Raw genomic sequence first — 16,312 nt, 5'->3', positions numbered from 1 at the left:
TACAGTTGAGATACTTAAAAGCACAAATACTGCATGCGATATTTTCTGCATGCCCTCTGTAACATGAACTTTTCTGTGGATTATCAAACCTTTATGTTTAGATGCCAGGACACTTGAAACAGAACAGCTGAAATGTGACATAGAGAAAAGTAACATTATAGTATGTATTGAATTGATCACAGTAAGTGGACTTTAACCCTTCAATCAGGTAACATTCTATGTCTTTCTTTAATCACATGCTTCCAGCTTTCGGTACTGAGTGTTAGCAAGTACATAGCCTAACTACTTCAGAACCCTTATTGTCTTCTTATCAATACAGTACATTCCTATACTGTCCTTAAAAGTAATTTTTCCAGTTTTGTATTATACCTCTTAATTCCAGGTTTGTTAGGACCCTGAATCAGTTCTCTGTGGACAAGAGTTGATTTTAAAATTATTTCTATATTTCACTTATGAAATTAAAAAATCTCTGTATTTGAGGAGTGTTGAATTCTAAGGAGAGTCCATAAGGAGAGTTTCCACTGTATTGCCAATAACCCTTTCACAACCTTTCCTTTCTATATTTTATTGTATTCCTTATTGTACTCAATGGGCAGCATGTAATATCTTCAGAAAAAGTCTTTCATAGATGTATACCCTAAAATCTCCATTCTTATGTATGTTTAGGGACTTCAGTCCTACAAGGATACAGACTTCAAGCAGTACTGGATGCCAGACTCGGTGAGCAAAGAGTGCTACGAATGTGAAGAAAAGTTCACCACATTCCGCCGTCGCCATCATTGTCGGGTATGTGGTCAGATCTTCTGCTCCAAGTGCTGCAATCAGGAGATCCCTGGGAAAATCATGGGGTGCACTGGTGAGCCTAACAATTGTTTGACTTGTTAAGAAATGAAGAGCAGGAATAATTTGACAGGATCAAACCTCTAAGTGGGAACATTCAAGTAGTTGTATCTGTCTAGCCAGCCCCCCACAGTCTAGGGGTAGCGGGCCTACCCGGAGGGTCTGGGTTCATTTCCCGGCTAGGTCAGAGAACTTTTTTCTTTGATCTGAGGGCTGGTTTGACAGTCACCCAGCCTATGTAATTACGCTTCAGGAGCTATCTGACGGTGATATAGTGGCCCCAGTCTAGAAAGCCAAGAATAACAGCCGACAATATTCGTTGCTCTGATCACGTGGCACCTCATAACCTGCAAGCCTTTGTACTGAGCAGTTGTTGCTTAGTAGGCCAAGGCTCATCCCTCATCTTAACTTGCATCTTCACTGAGCTAGGGCATGTTTTCCTAGTTGTACTTCCCCTTAAATCATTAATCATCACCACCATCTGTTAATGATCTCAGAGCCATCAGTCTCTTCCTGTAGATCTAAAGGGTGTCCAAAAAGTACCGCCCCACAATAACAAGCTGTGATGAAATGAGGATAAGAACTTATCCTCATATAGTCGACTCCTAACTCGTGAGCATGGATTGGTGACCACGCTTCCCCTAGCTGAGTCCTGACATTGCTTCCACTTACGCCAGTCTCCTCACTTTCATCTGGACTATCTGACCTCCCTTTTTCAACTCTTGTTCTTATCCGACCTCGACGGTATTAGGTTTGAGATCCATCAAATCTTCCATTTTCACACTCTTCATGGTGGCCCTTTCATGACTTGCCAATACCTTCATTTTTCAAGGTGTCAGACGTCTTCCCTTTTTCACCTCTGATTATTGTTAATGGAGGATGGTTGCTAAGTTGTCCTTCCTCTTAAAACCACCAGCTCCACCACCTACCCTCTGACTCAGTTTTAATTCTGAGTCAGCTGAGAGAAGTAATGCAGAGGTGCCAACCTTTGAAATGGCTTTTCCATAATCTCCCTCCCCTACCCTCTGAAAAATTCTGGTGTCAAATCCAAAGTGCACTCATCCCTTCTGGATAATGACACCCTCTTTGCCCTTCCCGACAACAATATATTCTAAAATATATCCTATTACACAATAAATTTGCACATTACCAGTTAGTTCTGTCACAAAATATTCTTTGTAGCTTGTTTCTCATGCATAGCTGCTTTTGTGTGGGATGTTTCTTGTAGCATCCTTCCCCCTGTGAGGACATTTTCACCTTATGAACAACAAGTGATTCTAGTGTAGATGTGATTATTGTAGGCCTGAAGTAGTTCTATTTTTTTCCTATCAACACTGAAAACCCTTTCTGTGGGAGAGTTACTCTTAGGTACACTTAATACTGTAATAAAACAAGATTACATTTTATAGTGAAGAATAGCAGAGTAGAGTTCCTTCATTCACAATGAATTTCATGACACTCACGGGTAGCAAAAGGAAGTCACGATCAAATAAATATAGTTGCCAACTCACAAGCATTGAAACAAAGAGAGTCGAGTACTAATGCTCGAAAAGATTCATTTTTCCTTTATTCCTTATTTTTTCTATGGAAATTATATTTTCGTTATAATGTCGCTTTTTCGTAATAATTTACCCTTTGACCATAATGCTGTAATCATGAGGGGAAATCCATAATAATTACGGATAATCCGTAACAGTTGGCACCTCTAGTAATGTAATATAGTTTTGCAAACCTAATTCATCAGCTGAGAGTCTCTGCAGCCATTCTGATAGATCTTAGTTTCAATTTTTTTTTTACCTTTGAACAACGATGCAAGTGAAGAAAGCATTAATCCTATGAAAATTTGGTGTCTAATTTTTGAAGGATTTTAATATTTCATCACCACAAGACACAGAAAATGTGGGTTTGCTCCATAACTGTGATTTAAGACTGCGTGGAGGCTCCATACAAGGAATTTGGGTCACAGACCTTGTCTGGACATCTGAGTGTGTGATGTTCACGATAATGAGGTAGTGAAAGGGTAAAACGCTGTGGCAGCCCATAGCCTACTTCTGTCAAATAACACCAAGGAGTCTGCTGAAGACTCAATGTCCGCATCTGCAGGATGATTACATAAAATCAGTTTCATGGTCCGTGTCGCACTTCAATAGATTCACAATTATTTATTATTTTCCACCTAGTCGATACAATGATTGCTTAAGGCAATTTAATGGTTAAAAGTGTGGTACATGTTTCGTATTTTATCAACATCTTCAGCCACATAACACTGTTTAGTTATATTTTCATCTGCATTAATAATAAGAACCACATTGTGATATCTGGTTTTCTTCATTTCGACAATTACTTATAAACTGTATAATTTATAATTTATAAATTGACCTTTTTTCATGAATTATTAAGAAAAGAATATTCATTTAGCACATATTCTCTATGGAATATTGTACAAGTGTTTCCTTGACGACTGCCTTCAATTGTAGAAATAATTTATATATTTTCTCTTGAGTTTTTTGTTTGTTTTAATGTTGTCAATCTTATGTTAATTTTAAGGACACTTCCTCTTAAGCATTACATTGTCAATTTTATATATTTTTCATCTAAACAGTATTATGTGGCTGAAGATGTTGATAAAATACGAAACATGTACCACTTTTAACCATTAAATTGCCTTAAGCTATCCTTGTATCGACTAGGTGGAAAATAATAAATAATTGTGAATCTGCAGGATGAATTGCCATCAACAGCATCATATGCCTTCACTCCAGATGAACACTGTGGAGAGGTTTGAAATTGAACCAAATCTTTTGGTGTGCAATCTAGTGATTAGAAATTGTATGCCACCACTTCTCCTGCCCTGCCAACCAAGCTTCTGATGACGATTGTTTACCACCAAAGAGACTGGAAGCAGCTAACCACAGTCCCGGACCATAAACACTCAATGCCTTAATGATAATGGCCACCAGGCAGGCTTAAGCTCGTATCCTCATCCCCAGGTGATGCATTTTGATTCAGGTACACCCCTGAATGAAGATGAGCTGTGTGTACCATTTCAAACTCGTACCAGCCCTCATACCCTTCTTGAATCTCTAGCTGTATGAGAAATTGAAGCCAGGCCTCTCAAGGATGGTAGCTAGTAGTGCTAACTGTTACATTACAGAGGCAGACTCTTCATAATGGATGCATCTCTCAGACTGGCCCTGTTACTGCAAACACCTGACCCTGCAGTGTTGCCAGCTTTGTTTCGGTTTCTCTTGATCCCCCTGTGGATGGGGGCAGTAGAATAACACCCACGGTATCACCCGCCTGTCGTAAGAGGTGACTAAAAGGGGCCTCAGGGGCTCTTAACTTGGGGGGCATGGGTTGGCGACCACGGAGCCCTTAGCTGAGTTCTCGCATTGCTTCCACTTGTGCTGAGCTCCTCACTTTCATTACCCCATCTGACCTCCCTTTGTCGACTCTTGTTCTTTTACGACCCCAACGGTATTAGAGCACTCGAGGCATAAGGTGCCTTTCATTTTCACCCCATTCATGGCCCTTGTGTTTCTTTTGCCGATACCTTCATTTTTTGAAGTGTTGGATCCCTTCCATTTTTTCTCTCTGATTAATGTTATGTAGAGGATAGTTGCCTAGTTGTACTTCCTCTTAAAACAATAATCACCATCATCACATTTTTCACTTGAACAACTTTTATAAAATTCACAATGACTCTATAGTCCAGCACAGTGATAGAAAGCAAACACTGAAAGTAATATTCTCTATATCCAGGTGACCTTCGAGTCTGCACATACTGCTGTAAGGTGGTCCTGTCCTACCTGCAGTCTGTGGACATGGGTGCTGACCTGTCGGCTGAACTACGCTCTCTTCAAGAAGACCTGCAAACTAAGTTTGGTAGTGCCACTTCACCGATGACCATCACAAGCCAAGGCAGTGGCAGCAGCATAGGAAACAGCGCAACGGAGAGTCAGGATAGCTCAGCAGGACGCAGGAAGGTTTCCGTAGGCTTCCAGGAGGACCGATTTGCTCTTGGCAGGTAATGACAGCATATGTATCATGTAGAGTACCTTTAACCCTCTTGCACTCGGCCTATCTGCAGGGATCTGCCGAAGGAGCTCAGACTAATTTTTGTCACTTTGCAACCAAAATATACAAAATATTAAGACGTTAACAGTTCACTATCAGCATCTGGAACAGATACTACACTCATTACAAACATTAGTCCTAACAGTAGAATTAGATGCATATGCATTATTAAACTATTCATTATGCAGTACTTATAATAAATGTGTAACTATTGCTCAGTTGCACTACACTTTTATTAAACTTCACAACACCACCTCAATTTGCAGGAGTCACTGCAGACTGAATAGATGTTTGTTAGGCTTTGAGACTTGAGATAGGTACATAAGTAGCAGGCTTCCTTATCCCTCGCACCCTGTACCCCACATCCACACGACTTCTCGTCAGATGATCATAGTAAACATAAAAATCAAATAAATCACACTAATATATGAACTATGTTTGTTTCAGAAATGAATATACCTTGGACATATTATTATAGTTAGTGTGAAAAAGAATTAAATTTTGAAAAATAAAAACTGGTTTTCATTGACAGAAATATCACATATTATTTTGTTAGACTTCTTCACTGTTATACCTGAAAGAACAAATATTTAATTCTGAATCAGTATGATTTGTGTGCTGCAATTTAAGTATGACGCAACGGTTATTCACTGCAAACGTAACTTTCATTGATGCCTGGTTCTTCACTGTCCGATGCACGGTGAGCAGCTGTGACTGTGCGGAAATCTTCAGGAGTATAGTCATCAGTTTCCATATAATGGGAATCATTCGTGGCATCGAAGTCACTATTACTGTCTATTCAGACATATCAGAATCATTTGGCCCTGAGCTTTGCCCAGCCATTGAAAGGAAAAGAAACCACTTTCCCTTTGCGAAAATCAAATGGTCATAAATGTCTCCCCGTTATGGCCATCCATTAATGGCTACTAATTTCATATAGCCATAAAACATAGCCTACGGGGTTGCCAGGTAACGCTGTCTGACCATCCAACCATTCCTTAAATCACTGCCTGCACAGTTGCTAGGTAACATTGTCTGACCATCCATTCGTATCTTACATCACTGCCTGCACGGTTGCTAGGTAACATTGTCTGACCATCCATTTTTATCTTACATCACTGCCTGCATGGTTAATAGGTAACATGGTCAAATTTGTATCTTACATCACTGCCTGCACAGTTGCTAGGTAACAATGTCTGACCATCCATTCATATCTTACATCACTGCCTGCATGGTTGCTAGGTAACATTGTCTGACCATCCATTCATATCTTACATCACTGCCTGCACAGTTGCTAGGTAACATTGTCTGACCCCCCATTTGTATCTTATATCACTGCCTGCACGGTGCTATGGTTACACTTCCATCACACATTTTGTTGCGTTACGTTACACAAATTTTTGGATGACCGCAGCCATAAGACATATTTATGTCAAAAGGTGACTCAAGCACATGCAGGAAAGGATTTATGAGAATATGAATAATTATAGTTCGAGAAATACAGTGAACACCTGAAATACCAATGAAACAAAATAAACTCTAAATTAATTGATAACAAAATTAAATGATGATATTCATAAGCCACTCAAAAACAGAACCACCACAACATATTCACGGTCAAGAGGTTTCGTTTGTCGAAAATAAAAAAATATTTCTTAGGGTTGGTGGATCTATCTGTCAGTTAAAATAAAAATGAATGCTTTAACTTATTGTTATGATCATCTGTTGCCGTCTGACGCAACACAAATTACCAAAACCACTAAATACGATGAAGCAGAGGTATTGGTGACATGAGCGTTCTCAACAAGATAGAAGGTCTTAATAATTAACTCCACCTTTACAATTCTGTACAATGTTGATGTTTTAAAATAAAATAGAAAGTAATAACATTGTACAGTATTGTAAAGGTGGAGTTACTCAATTATTAATACCTTCTATCTTGTTGAGGCTGATAATACAGATTAATTATTAAATTTATTTCTTGTGATGAGCATTCTTGCCAATAGATTGGTGCCCTGGGTGCAAGAGGGTTAAGAGAATAAGGGGAAACAATTTTTTAACAACTTTTATGAAAATATCACACATTTTTATACCAATGAAATGACAAACATGCAAATGAAATATTTTACTATCCTACTTCACTCACTCATTTTTATGGGAACTTTCACTTAACCCTAAGTACCAGCTACCACGAGATTAAACTTGGCTATTACTGTTTTATTAATATCACATAACTATGTAGAAGGTGTTTACAAGTACTCAATGCAGAATTCTGTAGGTTTTGGATATTAAGCTGGCACCAGCGAGAGAGGGAATTGAGAGCTTGTTTATAGTTTTTTGTCAGTTATTTGGAGTGCCATTGCTCTGCTTGTGGATATGCTTTGAATTGTGCTGTCCTAAAGTAAAATAAAAGTGTTAGAAAAACAATCATGCCATGTGGCAAAAAGCTTAACATTTCTAGCACATTCTTCTGTTCGAGTTCTAACAGAGGAGCTGTAGGGGCAACCTACTGGATGGGTATTTGTCGAGAGATCGGACTAACAAATGGTTCATCGAAAAGGGAGGCTATCAACCTTTTGGAAGTTGCAAGGGTGGCAGTCTTGGATTATTGACTGATATGGCCTTGCCACAAGCCTACTACGCTGGCGTAGCAGGGGAAGAGGTGATACTTCCACGTGGCCCGTCCCAGGTGGCGGATAGGGGGGTCCTAACCAGCTTGCTGGCGGACTTGAGCGAAGTAAAATAGCTCTCGCGGACCAAACACACAACACCCTGTGGGTGGGTGATGCAGACGAAGAATACACCCAGGGTATCCCCTGCCGGTTTTAAGAGGTGACTAAAAGGGACGACCAAGGGGTGATGACCTTAGAACCATGAGAATACTTATGATTAGTACCATTACATGCAAAACACCATAGGTCGATGTTACTTGCAACTAGTACCACATTGTGAGAAAAACCATGGGTCTACGTTACATAGAAGCAGTACCATTATGCGCAAAACACAACGGGTCTGGGCATTGTTTGTGATAATGGTCATTGTGTGTATTCTGCCGGTTGGTTCCTCTGTGTTCAGAGCGGGTCTGCATTACCTGTGAGTAGTACCACTTTATGAGAAACGCCATACATCAACGTTGCTTGTGATTAGTGCCACTAAGTGAGAAACACCACAAGTTTGACTGGCACCCGTGATTAGTACCACTATGTGAGTAAAATCGTGGGTCTGCGTTGCCTGAGGGTAGTAGTACCATTGTGTGAGGAATACCTTGGGTTTGTGTTGCCTCTGGGCATTGCCATAATGTGTGATACAATGGGTCTACATTGCCTATGATTAGTACCACTTTGTGAGCAACACCGTGAGTATACATGGCCTGTGATTAGTTCTACTAAGTGAGGAACTCCACAGGAATATTGGCGCCGGTGATTAGTCCCACTATGTAAGGAACACCACGGGGCTGGTGACCTGGATTTTGGACCCCTTTAGATAATGTCTCATCCCAGTAATTAAGACATTGTGAATTGAATCCACTGATTGTTTTTGCTACATGATCATTTTTTCATCACCATTCGTTTTATATTCTAGTCAGTGGATACATTTTGAAGTTTTAATTTTCTTTTCATTTCACCTTGTACCATTAGGGGCCAATGACCTAGCTGTTAAGCCCTTTTAAACAACAAACATCATCATCGGTATGGCCTTGTAATATTTAATATGGCTTAGCTATGTTGATTCTGCTTCATGGCTGAAAGCAATGGGAAACTACAGACATAACTACCTCCTGAGAACATGCAGCTCTTCCTGTGTGAATGAATTGTGTTGTGATGATGACTTCCTCCTGAGTAAAATATTCCAGAGGTAAAATAGTCCCCCATTCAAATCTCTGAGTGGGGACTACTCAAGATGGGGCAATAAGCAGGAAGATGAATACGTGGTACTGACATTCTGAAAGTCAAAATGTGGAATGTTAGAAGTTTGAATTGTTGTGGTGGGTTAGAGAATCTGAAAAAAGGGAAATGGCTAGTTAGATGTTGTTGGTATAAGTGTGTTGGCAGGAGGGACAGGTTTCTGGTCAGGCAGCTACAGAATTATCAACACACACAATGAAACAGGGATAGTGCTGGAGTTGGTTTAACAGTGAATAACAAAAGAGGGCGGCGTGTAAGCTACCAGATCTGCATAGTGAAAACATTATTGTTGTCAAGATGGACACCAAGCCATTGCCCACCGCAATAGTGCAGGTCTATATGCCTACTATTTCAGCAGAGGAGGATGAAGTAGAAAGAATGTATGAAGGGATAGAAGATGTAATACAATATGTAAAAGGAGATGAGAATCTAATTGTAATGGGAGACTGAAATGTAATGGTAGGCCAGGGAGGAGAAGGTAATTTAGTAGCACAATTTGGCTTGCGACAAAAGAATGAAAGAGGAGATAGGCTGGTAGAATTCTGCACTGATCACATTTTAGTCCTTGCTAATACTTGGTTCAAACACCACAAATAACAGCTGTATATGTGGACAAGACCTGGAGACACAAGACGGTATCAAATAGACTTCATTATGATTAGGCAGAGATTCAGAAACCAGGTGTTAGATTACAAGACGTGGACAGACTGTAGATAATCTTCCTTCATATTTGATCCTGATTACCACAGAATCTCAAATAGCTTGGTTCTATCAACATTATCAAATACCTTTTCCAGATTTGTGAATGCTATGTACATGGCTTATCATTAATTCGATCCCTCAGCACTGCCTTTCTGGCCTTAGCTGACAGATTCAATCCCAGCTCAGTCCTGTGATATTTGAAGGTGCCGTGTATCTACATATTTACTGGCATGTAAAAGAATTCTTGCAGGACAAAATTGTGGCATCTAAAAAAACCATTAAAAAATATGTTAATGGGACATAAAAACCAATTTATGTTACTATACAGGATCTTTCACTCAAAGTGGGGCCAGCCGCTTGGCCAGCGCAGTGGGTAGATAGGCGAGCTGAAGTTCAGACGAGCACATGGCAACTCACTGAGCTTGGGGCTGGGAGAGCGCCCATATGAATCACATGTAAATAACAAGCACACATAATAACGCATAATCAAAGTAAAATAATTTCTCACCTGTCACAGAATATGTAGTAAATGTCTTCCACCTGCATCTACACATTTCTGGGTTCATCTAATGGAATTTTCATTTATACGCATTAGTTCATATACCGAGATAGCCTCAATTTCTCTCATGATATTTTGTTTAAGTTCATCTAGAGTGAAAAAATTGGAGTGCTGGCGGCAGTAACTGCAGACAGAATAATAGGACCTATAGTTTTTGAAACCACAATCACTGGGCAGAGATATAGGAATGACATTCTCGTACCATTTTTGACAGTTGATAGACAATGAATGCCAGTCTGGATATTTCCACCAAGACTCGGCAAACGTGCATACGGCTAATGAGTCATTAAATTTAATTGAGGATATTTTTGACAAACGGTTTTGGCAAACGGTATATTTGTCCAAAAATGCAATCCTCCGTTTTCTCATTGTGTCAATAATTGATTCATTTTTGTTGTAAATTACTGAATTGGGTAAGTCTCCACTGGCCATCTCTCTATTAATATTAGGTATATAAAAAACTGTTCATAAAAAATATGTGTATAATATTTCAAATCTCGTGTTGCAAGTACTTTTTTTGTATTGGTTTTACATCACGCCGATACATACTTTCTAGAAATTTTAGTTTATTCTTCCACCTAATCAATGTATAGTTTTACTTTCAAATAGTACTAGTTTCAACCGTACATAGCGGCCATCCTCGGCTACTTATCATAAAAATTGGAATTAGAAAGATGTAGTGTCATAATAAACAAAAACCTCCTGAATTAAAACTACAAAAATATAACCACAGAAAATCACTAATGTACAGATTTAAAAGTCCAAACATTAGACACTTGATAATGGTCAGGTGGATTTGCTATTCCAGAATAAAAATTAGGAGATCACAGGATTAATGAAACTTGAAAATGATTTTGGTGTAGCTGCATTCAAAATTGCACTTGTGTCAAATAAGGGTGCCATATGTCATTGTCTATTGATAGTTCCACCATAAATCATAGTAAAATATACATTTAAAAAAAACTGCATCATTTATACAAGAAATTATCACAGTGTTGACACAAATAAAAATTGGTTAGTTGCTGATGTGCATGTCACTGGCTGTATAATGGAAGGAACAGTCTTATTTGGTTATAATAAGTGAAGGATATCCCGATGTTATTAAAACAAATCATATCCGTGCGTAAGGGTCTTAATGGGGGAATATCCTTCGAGGTTACCGTGGTGCACCTGGCACAGCTGTCAGCCCTTTTACCCTTCCTTTTTCCCCCTGCGCGCCACTTCAAGGTAACAACTCATATTTGTTTTGAATCATAAAACAACCAGCAGAAATTAAGGGCAAGGTGAATGTACAAGCTTTGAATAGAGCAACTGACAGAGTTTCTGATTCAGGCATCAAATCAATCATTTTCCAATATGCGAATGAGGAGTAAGATATTGATCCTGGTATCAGTGTTCCACTGACAGGCATGTTGCCCCATGCTAAGGTCAAGTCCAACTATGTTTATGTGTGTACAACAGAATATTAATTTATTGTGAAGTTAGAAGGTACTGCTCTAGGAAATGTTCGAGGACAGATGGAAGTAGCCGCAACATTTAGCAGACGTAAATTCTAGGTTGGAAGATTTCGGTCATTTTCAAGAGTTGCTAATTTTAATAAATTGATTATATTTGTAGGTAATAGACAAGGCTGATATTTTAGTAAGATTGTAAATAGAATAGTGTAGTTTTGAGTTTATTTATAGCATAAGCCATGTATCAATTAAGAGATGTTTACAAAGGAGACTGGACATTTGGAATGAAAATCTGAAGGAGTTTGGAATGGTAATTAGTAAAAAGAAAACTGTAGTCATGCATTGTGGAAAAGAGAAGCCAAGTGAACATAGATGGAGAATGGTTAGAGAATGTAGAACAGTTTACATGTCTGGTTAGCATTATTAATGGAAGTAATGAAATCAGCCCTGAAATTAATAACAGACTAAGTAAAGGTACAACATTTTATCAACAAATCAGAGAGCTTTTATGGGATGACAAAGTACCCAAGAGAACGAAATGAACATTATATAAACAGTATTTCATACTAATTGTAACTACAGACTAGAAACACTGGTAACTAATAAGAGACAAGATAATAAGATCCAAGCAGCAGAAATGAAATTTTTAAGAACATCAGTTAAAAAGGCAAGAAGAAATAGAATTCAAAATTCAAAAGATCAGGGAAGAGCTAAATATAGAACTGTTAGTACAGAAGATACAGAAAGCAAGACTGAGATGGTTCGGACATGTAAAAAGAATGGTAAAGAAACGGGTAGCAAGAAGGGAATTGTAAAGAGAAGTTAAGGGAAAGAAAGCAGTGGGAAAACCAAGAAGAAGGGTGGATGGATCTGATTTGGAAGGACATTAGAGAACCTGGATTGGTTGTGGTGGAAGTAATGGAGCAGGAAAAGTGGAAGGACAGAAAAGAGTGGAGGAGGTTTGTTAACCACATCCAGGCGACTGGAGTGGGACATTGAAGATGATGATGATGATGATGATTGGAATTAAATATGCGGTACAAGTCATAAGAGGATTTGCTAAGAATGTGATTGGTGTTTAATAATAAGTAAATAGGTCCAAGAGCTATTTGGTAGTGTGAGAAAACAGGAAGGGGACAATAAGGTCCTTAAAACATGTACAGTGTATTAGGTGATAATAAGTAATTAATTAAATAACTCTAGGTATTGACAAGACTGATTTCAAATATCAAAGTGTATTTATTGGAGTAGAGATCGTAGTCAGTACAGACCATTAAAAAATCAAACCACAATGGTTAAGTTAATAAACAGCTGTCAGTGTTGGAAAGTTTTTATGCTGGAATCTCAAATCCACTTGACCGTTTTCAAGTGTCTAAGTATTTGTAAATGTGTACGTTAGTGTATTTTCTGTGTTTATATTTTTTTTAGTTTTAACTCAGAAGTTTTTTTATAATGACACTATATCCTCCTAATTTCAATTTTTATGATGAATAGTCGAGGATAGCGGCTATATACGGTTGAAACTACAGTGGAACCTCAATAATTTGAAGTGATCAGGACCAAAAAAATTGGACTTCGAATTACGTAACTTTGAATTAAACAAATTTCTGCGCAACAAAAATAATATTGAAAATACATAAGTTAGTGTTGTATTCGCAACTCAAACCCGGACACCTTTACTCCTCAAGACAAATAGAGCAGAAATTGTAAGGAAGATAATAATTCCCATTTTTTTTCAGTCTAGAATAAAAGAATAATAAAAGGAAGTTGAAAAATTTGGGTGTATGGTACAGAGACTTATGTAATAAAAAAGAAGTCCAGGGTTCATCAGTCTTAAAATAGTGGCCCCCTCTTCCTGAATGTTTAGAACACACTTATCCATTGTTTTGATTACTTTTTTCGTAAATACAAAACGATAAGCTGAAGCAACAAAACTATTGTCAGTCACCTGCTATTGCAGAAAGGATATGAGACTGTAGCAAATACCATTTGACAGTTGGAAACAATTCAGAGGCATTGTCTACAATCAGGAAAATGTGTACGCAATAAGGGCTTTGAAATTGACGAGTTATGCACGGTTGACAGGCCAGAAATTGGGTTAAGTGTGCCACCAAATCATTGCCGGCGTAAGAAGCATAAGAAGAGACTCTGTTTTGTCTGCTTGCGATTCCATTTTAAACAAATTTAGACTCTATGCAACTTGAACAAACATAACTCCGTGACATGAACCTCAAGACAATAAGCCTGTTTATAAGCTATATATTTCATTTTTGTTCCGTATTGAAGTGCAGTTATAAGAAATATATTGACAAGAGTGTCCACCTTTTCAATACAATATATCAAATAATTTTACATCAGTCTTGGGACTAGTTTCAGCCACTTAGTGGCCATCTTCAGTCAAATAAAAATTAAACAGATCATGTGATGACTAAAATATATGTGTAACAGACAAAGACAATGTTGCAGGAATAATTATAACATTGTAATAACAAAATTTATGGTTATGATCTTGTCATGATGTCTTTAAGTTCACTTAGGACCTCAGGCAAAGAAGTAAATCTGTAAATGATAGCCGGAATTAGGAAAATAAACATACAGAAAATAAATTAAAAAAGAGAAAAATTATTTGACACTCGCCTCTAATTAACCCCTACCTACTCCTTTGTTACATGGCCTGCCTGCTTCTCCTGCAAGTCAGTGCTTGCTGTACATCAGACATTAGAGGTGAGTCTCATAAATAATTTTTCTCCTTTTTAATTTCTTTTCTGTATGTTTATTCAATCCTAATTCTGTCTATCATTTCCAGATTTACTTCTTTGTCTGAGGTCTTAAGTGAACTTAAAAACATCGTATCATGACAAGATCATAACCATGAATTTTGTTGCTATATGTAATTTAATGTTATAATCATTCCTGCAACATTGTCTTTGTCTGTTATACATATGTTTTAGTTATCATCACATGATCTGTTTAACTTCTGTTTGGCTGAAGATGGCCACTAAGTAGCTGAAACTGGCCTCAAGACTGACGTAATATCACTTACTTTATATATTGTATTGAAAAGATTGACCCTCTTGTCAATTTATTTCTTATAATAAGCCTCATTGACAATGCAATAAAAAAAAAAAAAGTAACAAAGAAGCAGCAATATAAGCTTTAATTCCTGAAAAATGAAGTCAGTTTTTTCACTGTAGTACTATTTGGAAGTAAAACTATGTATTGATTAGGTGGAAGAATAAAAAGTTTGTAAAAGGTGAGTCATATCCATCCATACGGGCCTAACCACGAAATTTATTGCTCATACCAGCCTTAAGGTGATAGTTGGTTAGGAAAGGGCTAGGACTGGAAAGGAAGCAACTGTGGCCATAATTCAGGCACAGCCTAGTGTGAAAACAAACCATGGGAAATTTTCTTCAGTTACTGACGGTGAGGTTTGAACAGACTATCTCCCGAATGGAAGCGTGCCTCAAACCATGTAGCCAATTCGCCAACACTTTTAATATCTGAGCCTTCGTAATGGAGATGTAAAGAAATTTTAGATTTTTATTACTTACTCCATGTATGGCGAGCATTGCTGATGAAGGTATATTGTTCTTTCATCATCATATTGATTTAACTGGTGCTGGTGGTTGTGGTTGTTAAAAGCTGGGTGGTTGTGGTTGTTAAAAGCTGCAGAAGTGCACATTCATCAGTCAGGAAGATGACGAAAATGGCTATCAAAATGGGAAGGAAAATGTGAAAGAACGATCACTTGTAGTATGAGGGGGGAGGGGAAGGAAAAACGTATTCGTAATGGGGTTAAGGAGGCAGGGAGTGAAAGACTTTCTAGGCCTCGGATGTCCTAATGTCGTTGACTCAGATGAAATCAAAATGAAATGGGCTACAATGTGTTAAGCACTTAAAACATTTTAACAGCAACTTAACACCGACCGACTGCTGTTATTGGTTTAGATGTGCTCTGTCTCTTCTGCTGCCACCTATCTCTGCTAGATGGCATTGCTGCTGTAATTGTATGGTAACTAACTTGTCAATGACATGTACAACAACTAATTTCATATATAGAATAATTATGGCCAAAATATTTTGGGCATATTATGGAATGAGTTGAAACACCTAGAGTGTGGCTGAAGATTGATCTGGAAGGCTACTGGATAAGAGGCCAGACGAGGGAAAGATGGGCTAAATGAGTGGAGCAGGACCTAGTATACAAGACATGGCACAGAGAGGAAGAGAAGAAAATGTACCAGGATAGACAAAGACGAAGAGTGCTTGTAGTGTATATCCCCGTCTTTGGGGTTACCATTCGTATGGGCCGAGCACAAGTGCGTCTTGATAGAATATGGGTCAGCCCTATCCTTGTTTCCAAACCACTGAAGCTTACTGTAAATTGCTGGGATCTTTGGCCGCACAGAAAGGTAAACAACTTGTGACAAACACACTCATGCTATGGGAACAGTGTGGTACTGCCCAAACAGAAAACTTTGCCTTTGGTGACACCATACACCTGACCACACTCTTAACATGATGCCTTCCGAACCAAGTGTAGCCGTGCTGACGCAAGCAGGTAGACTGCCCCTTTCTCCCTACAGGAGATGGTATGATCCCTCTAGCATGGCTGTAGATCGCAGCAATTAACGGTGCAGTCTCTTGGCTTGTCGAGTATTGGGGCTACTTTCAGAATGTTCCGGATATCTTCATTCTTATCATGGTCCAGCCGTGTCATTCCCAGTGACCATCACAGCATTCTCATTTCTATAGGGTACAGCATTTGCTTG

The 16,312-nt window shown here is 38.5% G+C and overlaps 1 protein-coding gene across 1 annotated transcript in view; it reads left to right on the top strand.

Moving 5' to 3' along the window:
* fab1 (fab1 kinase) overlaps nt 1–16,312 on the top strand; it is a 296,509-nt gene that overhangs the window by 19,956 nt on the left and 260,241 nt on the right. Inside the window, exons 5-6 of the mRNA XM_067159454.2 lie at nt 667–856; nt 4,603–4,867. Coding sequence (XP_067015555.2) covers nt 667–856; nt 4,603–4,867 — 455 coding nt within the window. The remainder of the gene's footprint in view (nt 1–666; nt 857–4,602; nt 4,868–16,312) is intronic.

The sequence above is a fragment of the Anabrus simplex genome, chromosome 1 (assembly GCF_040414725.1).
Source record: "Anabrus simplex isolate iqAnaSimp1 chromosome 1, ASM4041472v1, whole genome shotgun sequence".
NCBI lineage: Eukaryota > Metazoa > Arthropoda > Insecta > Orthoptera > Tettigoniidae > Anabrus > Anabrus simplex.
Note: the sequence above shows the minus strand (reverse complement) of the source record. Positions and strands in the feature narration are given on the sequence as shown.